The sequence below is a fragment of the Mytilus edulis genome, chromosome 7, assembly GCF_963676685.1.
Source record: "Mytilus edulis chromosome 7, xbMytEdul2.2, whole genome shotgun sequence".
Lineage (NCBI taxonomy): Eukaryota > Metazoa > Mollusca > Bivalvia > Mytilida > Mytilidae > Mytilus > Mytilus edulis.
Window position 1 is genome coordinate 14077562 of NC_092350.1, and position 17722 is coordinate 14095283.

Below are 17722 nucleotides of genomic sequence, written 5' to 3' on the forward strand. Positions count from 1 at the left end.
TATGAAAGAATAATAGCTATGATTTTTCGCAATTTAAAAAACAAATGGTGAATTAATAAAATTTAACAGAAACAATCAAATATATGTAATCAACATATTGTTTTCTAAATGATAGATACAAAACATAGTGTTCAACACTATACATTTACCGACGTATATAATAGAGAGACAAAATATACAAAAGGGATTTTCAAACTCATAAGTCGAAAATGAACTGTCAACACCATGACTATGAACCTCCTCAGAAACCGAAGGTGAACTCATACGTATCGATGTCGCGGCTCTTAAAACACCGTTACCACAATTTAGACAGGTACATAACTGGCTAAATATAATGTTTGTCTACTAATTTTAAAGTTGAAAGCTTCCTTTGGTCGACTTATATTCGGCCCATAAGCAATGTCTTTTTAGGCTTCTATCCATTGTCAGTATAATAGTAAGACTAAACAGTCATTGCAGTAATAGAGATTTCCAATAAAATGACTTTACTCGACATAACCGACCTAACTCAACGTATTTCGTTCTATTGCATTGAAGCATGACGGAGGGGAGAATCCACTGCATGAATGTTTTGCTCTTTTAACACGCATTTTTTGCTGGAATATACTATATGTAAAAATCAACCCAACTATTTTTTTTAATCTTTGAATATTTTGTCATTAAACTTTGAAAGATTTTATTAAAACAAATATTATAATGGATTAAGTAAGTTAGCAACTTGTAATCAAATACACCCATCATTTCTTGTCATTTCACTTGACCCATATTTTAGTAATTCTCAAATTATGAATTTAAACAAATACAAAGACAACATTTAGCATGAAAATATTAAAATAAGGAATTCCAAAGCGAAAAGGTTGTCTATTTGTTTTTGTTTTTACAAGTTTTAAGTTTAAAGTAGATTCCAACACACCCGAATGAAAAAGGTGTACTCGACTATTTTTTTCAATATAATTTTCTATAATTTTATTAAAGATAATTTGATGTTAGCAGAAATTCATATCATTGATATATTTATCAAATGGTACTTTTCCGTCTTTACCTATACTAATGTATGGGACGAGGTGTTTGTCCTTGTATACCTAAACGTGCATTCGAGGATACAGGGGTAGAGGGAATACTCCCCCCTTTTGATCGCTAAATAATTTTGAAAGTCTCATGTTTTCCACAATATTTATACAAATTGTTACGGTATAATCGTCAGCATAAATCCAATTATCGGTAACTACACCCTCTTTCAAATATCTTGGATTCGGCCATATTCACAAATTGTGCTGCACGAAAAAAAACCTTAAATCATTGTCATTTGACTTTGATAAATACTTTTTAAAAACAACATTGTCTGAACATTAGACATCTCGCATGAGATTGAAAAGTTTAAGACTACACTCTGAATTTTATTTTTTCCGTGATTTAGTATCTCACTTAACACAGAAATGTGATACTGACAAGTAGTGTTGCTTTTTTAGACTATATCTATGTGTATGAATTTCTTATACTTCATTGGTGATATGTACCACAAACAATGCGACAACTTTTCACAAGATACCAAATAACACAGAAATTTTAACCACTGTAGGCCACCGTACGGCTTTCAACAATGAGCAAAGCCCATACCTCATAGTCAGCTATAAGACGGCACAAAAAGAAAAATGTAAAACAACTAAAACGAGAAAACTTACGGCCAAATTAATGTTAAAAAAATGAACGAAAAAACAACAACAAATGATAAGCACTGAATCACAGGCTCCTGACGTTGGACAGGCACATCCATACTAGGACAATGGTTTAACAGTACGACATAATTGTTCAATACTATAAACTGGATAATTATTCTCTATTCATAAGTTGTTGTTGTTTTAAGATAGTATTCAGCAGCTATGGATAATATCAGATCGGTACATGGAGTTTATTTTGGAAATACTATAAATTGCTGTTTTGATGCTTCGTTTCAGTCTCACGAGTCAATTCCTTTCTTACTGTTTTAATTGTCACATGATCATTTGATAAACATACTTCAATGATTTTTATTGGCTTTAACTTGGACATTTATATGTAGCATAGATATGCATGCGTAAAATAAATTCTCGACATACATTGCCTAAAATATCAGATAAGAATTAAGCCTCAAGTTATAATACTAACGACGAAGAAGCCTCAAGCTATATATGTACTTACGACGGAGAATTAGCCTCAAGCTATATTACTTATGATGATGATACTGTTGTATGTCTTATATCCAGCGACAAGTATTACATGTATTTATTAAGGATGATGAAATGATAATGATAAATGCAAATATATCTTATTGTACATGCCCAATACTTAGCGTCGCACTTTCATATGCTAGGTAACAAGAGAGCGTAACCACTATAAGGACACACTTGTCTTTCTACAAGTAAACCAATACCTGTTCTTACTCGTGAATGCATCATGCTTGGTGGAGAAGCCGAAAAATATATTCTCAAAGTCATTCGATCAGGGGGTCCAACAAAATAATTGAACCCGTACTCGAGGCTAGCCTGCTACCAGTCAATCCCATGTACATTGTACTAGTATATAAGTATGAATATAAAGTGTTTTTTAGTCACTGGTTATCTGTCGCAGATTTGTCACTTTTATACATATTCCTCCAAAGCGAGACAAAAATTGAAACTAAAATGTTTCGTTAATACAATCAGTATATGTGATAGCTTACAAATCCACTTCTAATTGGATAAGTAAGAGTTATTCCCGTAAAGACTGAAGTGACATTATTGTTGTCTCAAAAGTGTAACAAGTATGTAAATAGCATTCCCATCCTCTTTTAATCCGAGATACTTGGGGTAAGGATATTTTAGCCAATTACTATGTACTATTAACTGATAGTTTACTATCTACAGTGACCAATGTTTATATGCATATTATTCATCAGTTGCGAATCAAGTACACCTTCCAAATTACAATCTATGTAATGATTTGGTGTACACATTTATTTACATACATTATTATCAATTAAAATCTTTTCTTTTTTTTAATGTTCGTTGACTTTCATTTGAAAGAAAAGTGTATGTCAACTAGTTAAATTTAAAGACGTACGAGACCTGTTTTTTTTTTAAGTATACTCATCCCGTTGTCGTACATTTTCCCAGTTGAAAAAAAATCGGAGATTGTAAACTAAGGAGATTAACTACAGAAGAGAACGTTTGAAATGATGCTGAATAAAGTATGATGCAATCCCAGTTATCAACTTTAACTGAGACATATTCTAATTAACACTTTCAGTTCATTTTTTTTTATGAAATTGCAAAAAAAAAAAAAACTTATTTAATATTAAATACCCACGGAAATAAGATATTACAAAACATTATAAAAAAACGAAAAGAAGAAGGGACACCATGATAACGACAAACAAGAGCAATACAAATATCAAATAATAAAAGGTTCATTAATTTTTGCAAAGTATATCGGAAAAACAAAGTCATGGTCATGAGAAGCACGAAAGACAACTCAAATGAATCGTATGATAGGTAAAGATACGTATATATACGTGGTCTTATGACAGTGAAGTATTGGCGGGAATCTCAATAGTCACGTGATATATAAAAATCATAATTTCTTTCGTTTTTCATCATCTTAGAAATACTTGATATTGATAAAATTTCTTATGAATGGGTTTTATAATTTAGGAATACTTAGTTAAAACTTGAGTGACGCGTTTAACAAAATTAATTGGTTCGCAATAACCGGTCCCGTTACGTGCGTACGTCGAGTTAGGTACGTATATGTCATTTTATTGGAAATCTCTAATAAGCGTGCAAGAAAATTTATTTCTATGTGTTATATTGTAATCTTTTTTAACTGAGATGTGTCTCGTCTATTTGTTGTTTTCATAATGCAAATGTTAAAAAACTAAAATAGCAATTTATTATACTTTAACATGTAAGTTATTCAAATATTCAAAGTCATGAACCACGACTGATCGTCAAAAAACAGGAATTAACATCATCCATGGAAACAATTTTTCAATCCTAACACAATTGCATAAATATATAACAAATAACATTGACGTTTCCCTCTAAACAAACCTAAACATAAACGTTTACTTTATCTACCCAGACTGACCTTATTACAAGTTAATACATGTAAACTAAGCAAAGGGTTAAAAGTCAATAGACAATGACTGACGGATAAGGACCAACTATTTTTCATGGAGATGAGATATGCCAACGCATATAACTGAAAACCAAATATCCTTGATCTACTACTTGTGGTTTACTATAAACTGACATAATCATAAACTAATATATGTAAACTGCGTAGAAGTGTCATAGTCAATATACAAGACTGATTATGAGCTAGGGGGAAATAAATTCCATCGAAATGGTATATTTCAATGTTGATAGAACTGCATACTAAATATCATTGACATACCGCTAGTGACTCCCAATCAACTGACCTATCAAAGTAATACATGTAAACTAAGCAAAGTTTGTATGTAAGTATACCATGACTGAGTAGATGTAGTCAAATAATCGCTATGGTTAAGAGATGTGCCTATGCTAATACAACAGGTTACCAAATATCATTTTTTTTAAATCAACTCGATTTTTAAAGTAGTTATTACAAATTGATACTATTCAAACTGTACCTGGACTATGATTGGTCAAGAAAAAAACATGTAAGGCTGTGTATCCTTTGTGTCCAATATGTTTGATATCTGCATTTGCATTCAGTAAAGTCTTTACCAATAAGGAGTCGTCAAGTTTGACAGCGTGTATGAGACACGAATCTTTTCCAGACATTTCAAGATTAGGATCGGCGCCAAATTCTAACAAAGAACTAACAAAATGTCGTATTTTCTCCAAAGGCATTTGACTGTTTGTTATCAAGTTCAATAGTAAACATATCTCAGGCTGGTCATCATGTTTCCTGTGTATCCTACATCCAGCTTCAAAGTAGGTATGAACATGAACTATTGGAAAAATACACAAAATTAAAAACAACATAGCTGATGATATTGTAGAAACGTTTTTTTTCTCTTTTCTAAATGAAGCATCACAGGAAGCTAAAAAGTAAATATGGTAACTTGGACATTAGAAACATGTAGAACGGAAGAGCCTTTGTGAACATTTTGGTCTCTTGTGGACTGTTGTCTCATTGACAATCATACCACATCTTCTTTTTTATATTTACATACCCAATAAGAATTGCGATGAAAAACTTATGATTCGATTGTCACTGATGAGTCTTTAGAAGACGAACGCGCGTCTGGCACACATACAAATGATATAAATCCTGGTATCTATGATGATAAAATTAAGAATGAAAATGAGTTTATTCGCCGTAGTATATTAAGGCGAAAATGGATAAGGTGCATACCATAACTCTTATAAAATAAAAATATTCATAGTTTGCAGTCTATATGCAGACGTAAATATTATAAACACAACCTAACTGTTTACGATCCTATGACTGTTAAGTTAATGTAAATACTAGTAGACATTTGGAAGCTGTGGTACACTTTTAGGAAAGGGTAACTCCAAGATTTAGAGACTTAAAGAGATTTAAAAGACTTCGGAATATAATCTTTTGAGAAATTCTTTACATTGGATTTAATGTCAATGCTAGAATTTAAACTCTTCGATGAGGATACCAGACTTTGCTTACTTGAATTAAATTTAGGTCAAAGCAATTCGTTATTTTTCATGTGCTTAAATTTACATTGACGTTTGCAATAAACGGTAAAGTATGTTGGGTGCATGTAACAGAACGTATGCGATATTGAAACACACTTTAGGACGACAATCGTGTTTGTGAACACGTCTTTACTGTGTAGGACTATAAAAGGGTCACAAAGAATTGGTCATTTGAAGTTAAAACATTATATCATTTAAAGGATTGGAGAAAAACTTTATTACACAAACACACGTGATTTTCATGTGTTCAAAACAGAACCAAAAAGGAAAGTGCTCATCAAATTGGGAGTAAGGTTAAGCGATCTTTCCGAAACCTCGAACATGCAGACGCATAAAATCTTAATACAACTGTTAACATTAATTAGAACTTAAGTTCAACAGTAACGAAAGGTCTGCATTAGCGCTGCACAAGTGGGACATTCTTCCGGAAACGATTCCATTTCCTAATAAAGTATAGTTTTTACAAGTTTAGCATTGATAGAAAAATTATATATTCTATCAAAAGATGAATAGTTAAGTAACATCCGAGAAAAACTGATTAATACCTTTTGCAAGCTTTCAATAAAAGACAAAGAACTGTTTTTTTAACATTGTCTATGAAATAATTATTGATTTGCCATTGACATTATATAATCAACATTAACAATAACCCATAAACCCCATAGTCGGCTGTATCACTTTAATAACCGTTTTGTTCTTGCTCTGGATTTTCGATGTCAGTCTGTTGCAGTAGTATATTACAGTCGAGATTCTTAGTTCAAAGGGCATGGAAAAAGACTGAATTTTATTTTCTTGTCGATATGCACAAATTCATGTACATGGTGTGTTCATATTATCTACAAGTGTTCAGAAACAGTTGGTTTGTTTCAGAGGAGTTACCATGATAATATGCTGTAGTAGTATATTATGATAACAAACTAATTAAAAAAGGCATAATACCTAAAATGAACTTTGAATTATAATGTATTTACAATCAACTTGCACATCTGAATAGTATGTCCTTATTGAGTTCAAAGTTTCATAAAATTGTGTTGTTTGGTTTCAGAGGAGTTGTCATTACAAATTATTGCAAAAGTATAGTATGACTTAAATTCTAAGATCAAAGGGGCATAACTAAAAACAATCAGAATATAGTATTTCCTAATTATATACAAAATTATATGAAACTCTGATAGGCAGCTTGAGAGGAGTAGCACTGACAAGAACCTGACTGATGGAAGGACTGTGAATCATTCTGAAGAACGGAAATACGGGCCGAAACAGTAGACATAATGCACTTTGCGGCGTGATGATAACACTTTAAAAAGAAGAACCTAACAAAAGGCATAATTATAACACGATAAGGCATTGTCAAAACTACAAAGAAAAATAAAGTTCACAGACTATCCTTTTAGCTATGCATGTCCAGTTAGGTGTCGATTGTATATTCGGTATTTATGTCTTCATGTCGTAGTGACTCATTCATTCATATTTTCATTGCTCCCCTTTTTTGTGAGAACACGAAACAAAACAAAATGTGTGTAAGTTTATCTTTTTGTGTCATCGTTAGACTTTGACATTCTGAGTGTACAATATCGAAACATCCCTATTTTCCCTTTTTGGAAATTAAGGTCAAAGAACACATGTACACTGCATCCTAAATTACTGATTGGCGTCGTTTTGAATTGGAATCGAATATTGCTTAACATGTTAAGTTAACCATTACTTGAGTCAAACATGTAAGGCAGCAGTGTGAAACATGATTTAGCAATTATAACAAATTAGTGATTTCTTTTTTGTTTTCCCTTTATGTTGAACTACATGTATAACTGTCGATAATTCAAACTAACAATTTGACATTTTAAATTATATGATAATTATAGATATTAATTTGACAAAGACATATACAGATACATTGTATATTATGATCGAAACTTTTGGTAAGAAATTTATTGGAGAAGATAAGACTCAGGTAAAATCAACATCCTGAAGTTATGATAAAACTGAGAAAGAATGTAGGAGATGTGTAAAAGGGATAACAACCCGGTCAAAAAGCAGATAACAGTCTAATGCCACCAATGGTTCTTCAACACACCGATAAAAATCTCTCACACGGAAGAAAGACTCACCCTGCATACTTGGATAAAAATACAAAATCAACTAGAAGTAAAAGTAAGGGCTAATAACGTTTCGATTAATAGTTATCAAAGGTACCAGGATTATAATTTAATACACCAGATGCGCGTTTTGTCTACATAAGACTCATCAGTGATGTTCAGATCAAAATAGTTAAAAAGCCAAACAAGTACAAAGTTGAAGAGCATTGAGAACCCAAAATTCAAATAAAACTTAAGGCAATTAACACTCAATATATTTATAAATATATAAAATGACTGAATAAACAATCAACGATAAATCTTACGGGGTGTTACTTCTAATAAATATATATATATATAACAGATGTTTACCTCTTCTTTTGTCTTGATTAACTGCAGTTAATCTTTTGCAGAAATGGTCAACGTTTGCTCCAGAACGCAGAAGAAGTTGGACAATATTATCAAATCCATGAAAAATAGCTTTCGTCAACGATGTTTCTCCAGCTTCATCGACTATGTTTACATCTGCATCGTTGTCTAATATAAATTGAACAAGTTCTTCTCTGTCAAAGGAAATAGCCAAAAATAATGGATATGTTCCAAACAGATTGTGTTGATTCACATCAATTCCAGCTAATACAAAAGCCTTGAAAAGAGCTACCGCTGAATCTAAATAATAAAAAAAATATTTGAAGTGAACATGAATTGTTTGCAATTGTCATAAGTCAGGAGTCTGATGTTCAGTGAATGTCCTCTGTTTATGTAGTTCATAAGTGTTTCACTTTTCTCGTTTCTCGTTTTTTTATAGAATACACCGTTGTTTATTCCGTTTGAATGGTTTTACACTAATAATTTTTGGGGCCCTTTATAGCTTGCTGTTCGGTGTGAGCATAGACTCCGTGTTATATACCGTACCTAGACCTATAATGGTTTACCGTAATAAATTATGACTTTGATGGAGAGTTGCTTCATTCGGACTCATACCAAATCTTTCTATCATATGTTAATTTACAACTAGAAATTAAATCGAACGTTTATATTTACAGATATATTTAACACGTGTCTACATAGAACGTGCATACAGAAGCGAAAAACCGGAATGTGTTACTTTTTACACATTCTATGTAATTAAACAAATGGCATATGCTTGCAAAGGAATTTTACATTTTGCATACAGTACGATCTGGTTCAAAGTTTTCAAAATTATTTCAATTGGAAAAGAGTAGAATTAAGAACGCTAATTGACGGCCCTGTAGAGGAGATTTTTTTTAAAACTTATATTATCAATGTAAATCTAAGGTATAACGCTAAATACATGATATTTGAAAGTATAATACGAAAAAAGTTGTATATCCGCTTCATAATTATATAAATATAAGACTCAAATAGAGGACAAGATGTCATTATAATCTATTTTCTTAGAAATTTTCAACTTATTAAAACCTATTTCTTGACTTTATATATGGCATCACGCTTCTCTCATTGGCATATTGATTGAAAAGTGAAGAGTATGGTATTTCGGAATATTTTAGCAAATATATTTGTTTGAGAAGGGCGACGCCACTGTTGATTTTGCAGAAAACGGTCCAATATTGTGCCGAATTCAAGATTTTTCGATATTAGTAGTATGTCATGACGTCATAAATACGTCCCTTGTGACAGAATTGTTGAAAAAACATGTTAAGGGCAAATTATTGGACATATTAGCATATGTGTTCATAAAATTTTCAACACATTTCCGCAAAGTTTTTTTTAGGGTCAAAATTGTGAGTAATAGAGAACCAATTTGTAATTTACTTGTACGTCCCAAAATTGGATATGATATTCTCGTATTAGAATGACTCATTTTGCTAATGAACTTTGTTTATATGCCTTTTGGTGTTACTTCGAAAACTTGTGTGTTGCTTGTCTTTCATTTTTGCTATGTGCTTTGTCTATATGCCTTTTTATGTTTCTTTGTAACATATATGTATGTTGTTGTGTTTTAATGATTAAGATTACAATGTATTACACAATTATTGACTGCTGTATTTTTGACATTTTACCTATTATGTCTATTTGTTTTGTTCACGCATTATCAATATAATGGAATTAAGTGCAACTGTCGTACAGGTGAGAGGTTTTATAAATTTTCTAGCTATAAAACCAGGTTCAATCCACTATTTTCTACATAAGAATATGCCTGTACCAAGTCAGGAGTATTACAGTTGATATCCACTCGTTTGAGCTTTTGATTTTGCCATTGATTATGGACTTTCCGTTTTGAATTTTCGGAATTCAGTATTTTTGTGATTTTACTTTTAAGCCTCTATAGATACAATTATTTGGACCGCTCTGACTTGCTTAGAGAAGTTGTATCTATATTTCTGAAAATATTGCCCGAAATATTAATCATGGTTTTTTTTACATGTTTCATATAACATTTTCTTTAAAACTGATATGAATTTAAATTTAAGTATCAAGGAACAAATCTAAAAAAGGGATACATCAGAATATCAGTCATTTTACGGTACACTCCATCAATACGATTTAATGTTTAAAACTAGCATCTTTCTTACCTCGTCTTTCCTGTCTGTGATCGTTATCCATTATCATTTCAAAATCTCCTATAAAAATGGATTACCTGACCAGTCAAAATATCCTCCTCATTATGTTTTGTCAATTGTTTTTTATCGTCAGTATAAATATATATTATACCGTCATTTATATCCTCCGTTGAGGCATATGACAGAAATATTTCCTATTGGATGTTTTACATTAGGTGTCCGTTAACTTTTATGTAAAATCTATGTGTTATTTTCTTCCATTGTTGAAGCATATAACAAATATAGATTGTAACAACATGGCATTATTCATATCAGACCCCTTATCAGCACTAAGTCATGATATCAGCCCGAGAGCCGTTAGAGATAATCTTGACCATATAGTCTGATATGAAGATTGACATGTTATTTTCTTTTTATCATATACTTCAACAGAAGACATACAGACACAAACTATTTTTAAAACTTTGATAAAATGCTTGTGTTGTAATATTTGTTTTGCATTTTTCAATAATATTTTTTCGAAGAAAGTTCTTTTACGTTAGTACTTATATACATCCCATAGAACTGAATTTTCGTAAATCCTTCATTTAAACTGTAAGAAGTTATAAAAGTTACTTAGTATCAACATCTTCATGGAGAGTTATATGGATTCGGATATGTATGGTCTAATAGCGTTTCCACTGTTCGGTTCTTATGTATCCATGGCTTTCAAGTATTAAACTTTGTACCTTCTTGGAAAATTTAGATCATGAAAATCATCAAAAAGAATAACAGGTATATTCTCAAATTCTATTCTAAAATATTTTTATTTATATTATTTTCTATCCACACAAGATTGGGTTTCCCTTGTATAATCATATCATCATTTGACAATGTGCACCACCTGTGACTTGATAGAAAGACCTGTTGTCAATTATGCATATTTTTAAACGCAATATATCAACTACATTTTGGGCAAAATATGTAAGCATTATATCAATGTTAATCCCAGTCTCATTAATTAAGGCAATGTAGTAATTAACTCACTTTGTGGACCCAAAATTCTCATTAACTAACAAACCGTTTACTTAATATAAAAACAAAATTGCGCAAAGTATAACTAAAACAAACACTACGGATGTATGATTTACAGTCAAACAACTTCGGACGAAAATTAATATATTATACTTGCACCGTTTCCATTTTTCAACTATAGATATCAAGCTTACTTGCGAAAATATCGTATGCAGTTAATGCATCCACATCTTTCATATTAACATCAGACCCTGCCTCTAACAGCGCTATGCAGAGATCATACAGTTGTAATTTTACTGTCTTCCTTAAAAGAGAATCTTCCCCAGCTGTCACAATATTTGGATCAGCGCCATTTGAAAGCATTAGTCGAAATAAAGTAATGTCAGGAAAATATTTGATCAACAATTCCATAGGGTATTGTCTTGCAGAATTGGCTTGATTCATAGGCAGTTTGTGATTGATGAGACATCTGATAATGTTGATATCCCTGCGTCCTTTCAAAAGATTTGTTTGTATAAAATTAAATTTTAACCTCTCTCTTTCTCTATTTTCTCCTTTTCTTTCTTTCTCTCTTTTTTCTTTCTCTTTCTTTTTCTTTCCCATTATTAAACTCTCTCCTTTCCTTTCTTTCTTTCTTTCCTCTTTTTATTTTCTTTTCTCTTTTCTTTTCTATTATTAAACTCTCTCTCTCTCCTCTTTCTTTTTTTTTTGTTTTTCTCTTTTTTTTGTCTTTTTTCAATTATTAAATTCTCTCCTTTTTAGCTCACCTGGCCCTTCGTGCCAGGTGAGCTTTTCTCATCACTGTGCGTCCGGCGTTCGGCGTCCGGCGTCCGGCGTCCGGCGTCGTCCGTCGTTAGCTTTTACAAAAATCTTCTCCTCTGAAACTACTGGGCCAAATTAAATCAAACTTGGCCACAATCCACATTGGGTTATCTAGTTTAAAAAAATGTGTGGCGTGACCCGGCAAACCAACCAAGATGGCCGGTATGGCTAAAAATAGAACATAGGGGTAAAATGTAGATTTTGGCTTATAACTCTGAAACAAAGCATTTAGAGCAAATCTGACATTGGGTGATATTGTTTATTAGGTAAAGATCTATCTGCCCTAAAATTTTCAGGTGAATCGGACAACTGGTTGTTGGTTTGTTCCCCTTGAATTGGGAATTGTAAGGAAATTATACCGTTTTTTGGCTATTATTTTGAATATAATTATAGATAGAGATAAACTGTAAACAGCAATAATGCTAAAAGTAATTTGGCTCGTTTAATTTTCATAAAATTTTAACACAGTATTTACTTTGACCCTTTAACTAAAATATAAAAAGTTTGAAAATTTTGAACCAACTGTTTTGTCAGAAAATTTTCTGACAAAACGGTTGGTTCAAAATTTTCAAAGCAGTTTGACAAACACCAATTTTTATCATTGAAAAGCTTAATATTCCCTTTACAACACAACGTAATTAAAACGTTAAGCTGACCTTACAGAGTTATCTCCCTGTAGTGTTAGGTACCACCTTAAGGAGTTACTGCCCTTTATAATCTTCTCCTCTAAAACTACTGGTCCAAATTAAACCATACTTGGCCATAACCATCATTGAGGTATGTAGTTTGAAAAATGTGTGTAGTGACCCTGCCAACCAACCAAGATGGCCGCCATGGCAAAAAAATAGAGCATAGGGGTAAAATGTAGATTTTTGCTTATAACTCTGAAACCAAAGCATTAAGAGCAATTCAGACAGGGGTTAAATTGTTTTGCAAGTCAAGATCTATCAGCCTTGAAATTTTCATATGAATCCGACAACTGGTTGTTGGTTTGCTGCCCCTGAATTGGAAATTTTTAAGGAAATTTTGCTGTTTTTGGTTATTATCTTGAATATTATTATAGATAGAGGTAAACTGTAAACAGCAATAATGTTCAGCAAGATCCACAAATAAGTCAACATGACCAAAAAGGTCAGTTGACCCCTCAAGGAGATATTACCCTTTGTAGTCAAATTTTAATATTTTTTTTAATTTTGTAAATTTTTGTAAATTTTAACAAAATATTTTCCTCTGTAACTAATGGGCCAAGTTCATTATAAATTGAGATAATGAGATAGTTGTAAGAAGCAAGAATGTTCAGTAAAGTAAGATCTACAAACAAATCACCATCACCAAAACACAATTTTGTCATGAATCCATATTTTTCCTTTGTTTAATATGCACATAGACCAAGGTGAGCGACACAGGCTCTTAAGAGCCTCTAGTTATTCTTTTTTTTCTCTTTCTTCCTTTCTCTCTTCCTTTCTTCCTTTAATTCTCTCCTTTTTTTATTTTCTATTATTAAATTCTCTCTCTCGCGCGCAAACACACACACATACTCACACATGGTAATAAGTTGTTATTTGACTTAAGATATAAGAATTAATAAAGAATAAGTAAACTCACCCGATCTCAAACACGTTTCAAATGCTGTAGATTCTTGTTTCCCAATATGAGAAATATCAGCACCTTTATGAAGCAATATCTCAACAATGATGTCTAATCTCTTCTCTATTGCCAAAATTAGCGGAGAGTTTTTACCAGGTGCAGTTAAGTTTGGATTTGCACCTTTATCTAGCATTTTTGTAATGATATCTTCTTTCGACACGTTGCTTTTTGTATCATTGAAATACCTCAAAGCAAGCTCTAATGGGTAAATGCATGTGGAGTTGGCCTTGTTAAGGTCTGCGCCTGATTCGATCAATGTTTCTAGATATTTCCATTTTGACTCTGAAGGACATAAAAATATAAAAATGATACTTTACAAAATAGTCAGGTAGATCAGACTGTAATGGTTGATACATAAACATATCATTTTCTCTAATTACGGCATAATCGGTTAAAGTTTGGAAATACATTGTTTGATGATTTCGTTTTGAACACTTTCGGCTGTATTTATATATGAGGATTTGTAATAGGTTTCCCATGACACGCGGTGTGTCAGTGAATGATCACCCAGATAGCCGGATGCCAAAGGTGATGTAACACTGACACACCAAGTCCGAATCGGATAACAATTTTACATCCCAGATATTCTAGATGGGATAAAATTTAGTCTAGAACGCAACACAATCATAATAATAAACTTCATATATTACTTAAAAGTACATGTTTATACCCTAAATCAGCCCATGACAATAATTATGTTTATATTCATGAAATAAACCGCTACTTTGTGTCCAGTCGTCCTGATGTAGGGATATGAGTCGTGGGTCTCTATGTTTCAGGTCTTGTATTCGAATCCTACCGTAAACACTGGATTTATTCATATTTTTTCATAGTAAGTATTACAATATTTCTTAAGTATTATTGTGGATTTGACATTCCGGACAAAATGTTCAAAAACGAAGGAAAGCATGCAAAATGAAGAAACTCCAGTTATGGTTATTTGGTAGGAGCAATCTGGCTCAGATCAACCCTGGTAGAACAAACGAGATGGGATGAGAATTGCCAACATTTTCTTGTCTAAGAGGGGCGACAGATAAAATAGGGATAGTCAAACTCAAAGATGGAAAGTAAACTGACAACGCCATGGCTAGAAAAAAAAGACAAACAGACAAATAAGTACACAAAAAAACATAGAAAGCTAAAGACTAAGCAGCACGAACCATCTCTTTTGTTGTAGTTGACCCGAGATAAATTGAAGCTATATTATGTTAAAGTACCCTTTAGCCATCTTGGCTGTCAAATATATGACTTTGACATATAACAGACATCAACTAACCTATACAAGAAACATGGACAGCTGTATTGCCATCTTTTCCTGGTTTATCAATGTTGGCACCAGTGGCTATCAACATTTCGAAGACATCTAGCAAATTCATTTTGATTGCTTTAATAATGGGTGTGTCATGTCCTTCAATTGCCATATCAAGATTAGCTCCTTTTGAAATTAAGTCTGCTATCTCATTTTTAAGATCCAACGATTGAGTCATGTAATACAAATGATCCCATGTAAAAGTTGCCACAGCCATTCCTAGTGTAGATACTTTATGCTTCGACTCGATATCCTGCACAGATATCCCTGCTGTAAGAAAAGACTTTATTTGGTCTGAAATAAAAGAGTTATAACTTTCAAAAGGTTTAAAGGTGTGCCTGTTGCTAATTTACACGTTACATATTAAAACGTTCATTTGTAATGCTGAATAGAATGATGATGAACCGTGATTGCCTGTTTTGAGTTGATTTCAAAGAACATATATTTTTTGAATTATTGAACGGTTTCATGACTTTAAAACGACAAAAGTCCGTGTAATTAGGTTCAACATATTTGCGAACGCTTAAATCTCTTCTACCTTAGAATAGCAGTGTTTCGACACATGATAATTACACTGTATAAAAATAATTAAAATGGAGATATAATCAGTAAAACTTTAAAAACAAAATGGATGTACGAGTCTGAAGATATTATTATTTTAGTGAATTTATACACTGGCATCTCGTATCGGTCAAGAGATATTTATTTCAATGTAACCTCATAAATGTTTTGAAACAGTCTTTGTGTGGTGAACATATCGTTGTACATGATAATTGTTTTTCGAACGTAACGTACCGATTGAATTAATATGCCCACGCTATTTGATAGGGTAGGTATTTAACTTCTAAGAAATTGAATAACCATGAGGAAACTTATCATAGATTTTAATTTGAAGTCGTTTTTCTGCTTCTTTCTCTAAATGGAGGAAAAGATCGATATACGAAGAAACCCTTCGACCGTCGAAAACATTGTTTATTTCATGTTCATTGGGATAGTTGATATTCAAGCAATCCTTTAAATGCTGGTTATGGAGTTTCAAAAATATCTCCGAAAGTGAAATTTTAAACATCTGCAAGAAGTTTGTCTTTGGGAAGATACTGCGTGAATTCGTAAAATATCAATTTATCAAACTCAGCAAACTTCGATATATTTGTTTTAAGACTCAGTGTGGGAGTTTACAATATATAAGAGCCTTCGTTACATAAAGCAAAAATCGTATATACGACCCCTTTTTGTTTAAAAAAAACAGTATATTTAATTTATGTTAAATGTATTACAAAATTTCAATAGTTCTCCTATTTTATTTAATAAGGTGCTTTCAGAATCAGAATCATTCCTGTCGTCGGTCAATTTTAATTTGTTTAATTTGGGTGAGATAAGTGCACAAGTTAGTTTTATTGCTTTTCGATCGATATGAGTAGAAAAAAAGAATATATAATTACCATAACGTTCACAACATTGTATAACAGTTTTTCCGTTTCGACCAAATTTGATATCTGCACCAGCTTTCACTAAAGCCTCAATAACCTCACTGCCGGCATTGCTGTATATGGCAATCATCAGAACTGAACAGTTTTGGTGTGTCTCGTACAGGTTTGCACCACGTTTGATGAATTCTGGAACAAGGGATGGACACCTTTGTATCGCTAAACAAAAACACCCAATTGTTTCATCTTGAGTTTTCCCCTGAAATGATATATCAGCCCCATTCTCTAACAACACACTAGCATTGTGTAATTTTCTCCTTCTTAAAACCATGAAAAGAGGTTGCATGATGGACTCTGATGTTATGTATGGTTCGTTTACGTTTGCATTATATTTTAAGAGTATCCGGATCATTTCTACATCTCTGTCATGTCTGTTCCGTGAACTATATTGTTCCGAAGCCACATGAATTGCTTTATATCCATGCTCAATACTATTCATACTGATACTTCCAAGATTTACATCAGCTCCACATCGACACAAAGTCTCAACGCCTTTAGAATCATCCTCTTTAACTAACACCAATAATGTTGTACTTCCATTCGGGAATATTTTGTTGATATCAAAATGACCAATATTTTGTAAACTTTCGACTGTTTCTATATTTCCAGATTTGGCAGCGTAATATAACATATTTTTGTAATCTTTCTTTTCACATATTGTCGCGTCATTCTTGAGGTCATCGTCAGTTTGTAATAGATACGTTACTACTTTCGTATTACCATACGAGCTAGCAACATGTAAAACAGTTTTTTGGTCGCAATTTTTCTCTTTCACATCAGCACCTATTTCAATTAAAGTTCGTATAAGGTCAATTGAACCAAAAGAAGCAACAAGATGGATTAGTCTATTTCCATCGTCGTCTGTAAATTTCAAAATGTTATCCCTTTTGGAACTATCACAACACAGATGGAGAAGAGTTTTGACATCCTGCGTATTAATCGCTTCAACCAATTGATCAACAAACTTTGATCCATCCATTACTTTTTCTTCATTGAATCAACATGACAAATGTTATAAATCCTAAGTATGAAAATGAAAATGTAAAAATCGATGTTTGGAAGTATATTTATCATACAAAAGTAGTTATCTTACCTTTAACTCGTTTTGCCATGAAATTTGAAATAAATTATATATCATTATAAA

The 17722-nt window shown here is 32.2% G+C and overlaps 2 protein-coding genes across 2 annotated transcripts; both read right to left on the minus strand.

Moving 5' to 3' along the window:
* Nucleotides 1-4619: 4619 nt before the first annotated feature.
* LOC139482970 (putative ankyrin repeat protein RF_0381) lies at nucleotides 4620-11916 on the minus strand. The gene is made up of 3 exons (XM_071266999.1): nucleotides 11508-11916; nucleotides 8126-8422; nucleotides 4620-4954 (listed from the first exon to the last, which is right to left on the minus strand). The coding sequence occupies exons 1-3, from the start codon at nucleotides 11914-11916 to the stop codon at nucleotides 4620-4622; spliced, it is 1041 nt and encodes a 346-aa protein (XP_071123100.1).
* Nucleotides 11917-12363: 447 nt separating this feature from the next.
* On the minus strand, nucleotides 12364-17557 carry LOC139482971 (putative ankyrin repeat protein RF_0381). The gene is made up of 4 exons (XM_071267000.1): nucleotides 16534-17557; nucleotides 15059-15385; nucleotides 13741-14064; nucleotides 12364-12464 (listed from the first exon to the last, which is right to left on the minus strand). Exons 1-4 carry the CDS (start codon nucleotides 17555-17557, stop codon nucleotides 12364-12366), a joined length of 1776 nt encoding a protein of 591 aa, XP_071123101.1.
* Nucleotides 17558-17722: the final 165 nt, after the last annotated feature.

Bases quoted from the DNA above. Each gene is read 5' to 3' on its own strand.
- LOC139482970 (XM_071266999.1), bottom strand. From the start codon at position 11,916: ATGGGAAAGAAAAAGAAAGAGAAAGAAAAAAGAGAGAAAGAAAGAAAA. The intron at 8,423-11,507 runs GTAAGCTTGATA...TTTATTATTTAG, and splicing joins TGCATACGATATTTTCGCAA to ATTCAGCGGTAGCTCTTTTC. The intron at 4,955-8,125 runs GTAAACATCTGT...TTTTTCCAATAG, and splicing joins TAATCAAGACAAAAGAAGAG to TTCATGTTCATACCTACTTT.
- LOC139482971 (XM_071267000.1), bottom strand. From the start codon at position 17,557: ATGGATGGATCAAAGTTTGTTGATCAATTGGTTGAAGCGATTAATACG. The intron at 14,065-15,058 runs GTTAGTTGATGT...TATGTCCTTCAG, and splicing joins TGTCCATGTTTCTTGTATAG to AGTCAAAATGGAAATATCTA. The intron at 12,465-13,740 runs GTGAGTTTACTT...TCCCAATTCAAG, and splicing joins TGAAACGTGTTTGAGATCGG to GGGAACAAACCAACAACCAG.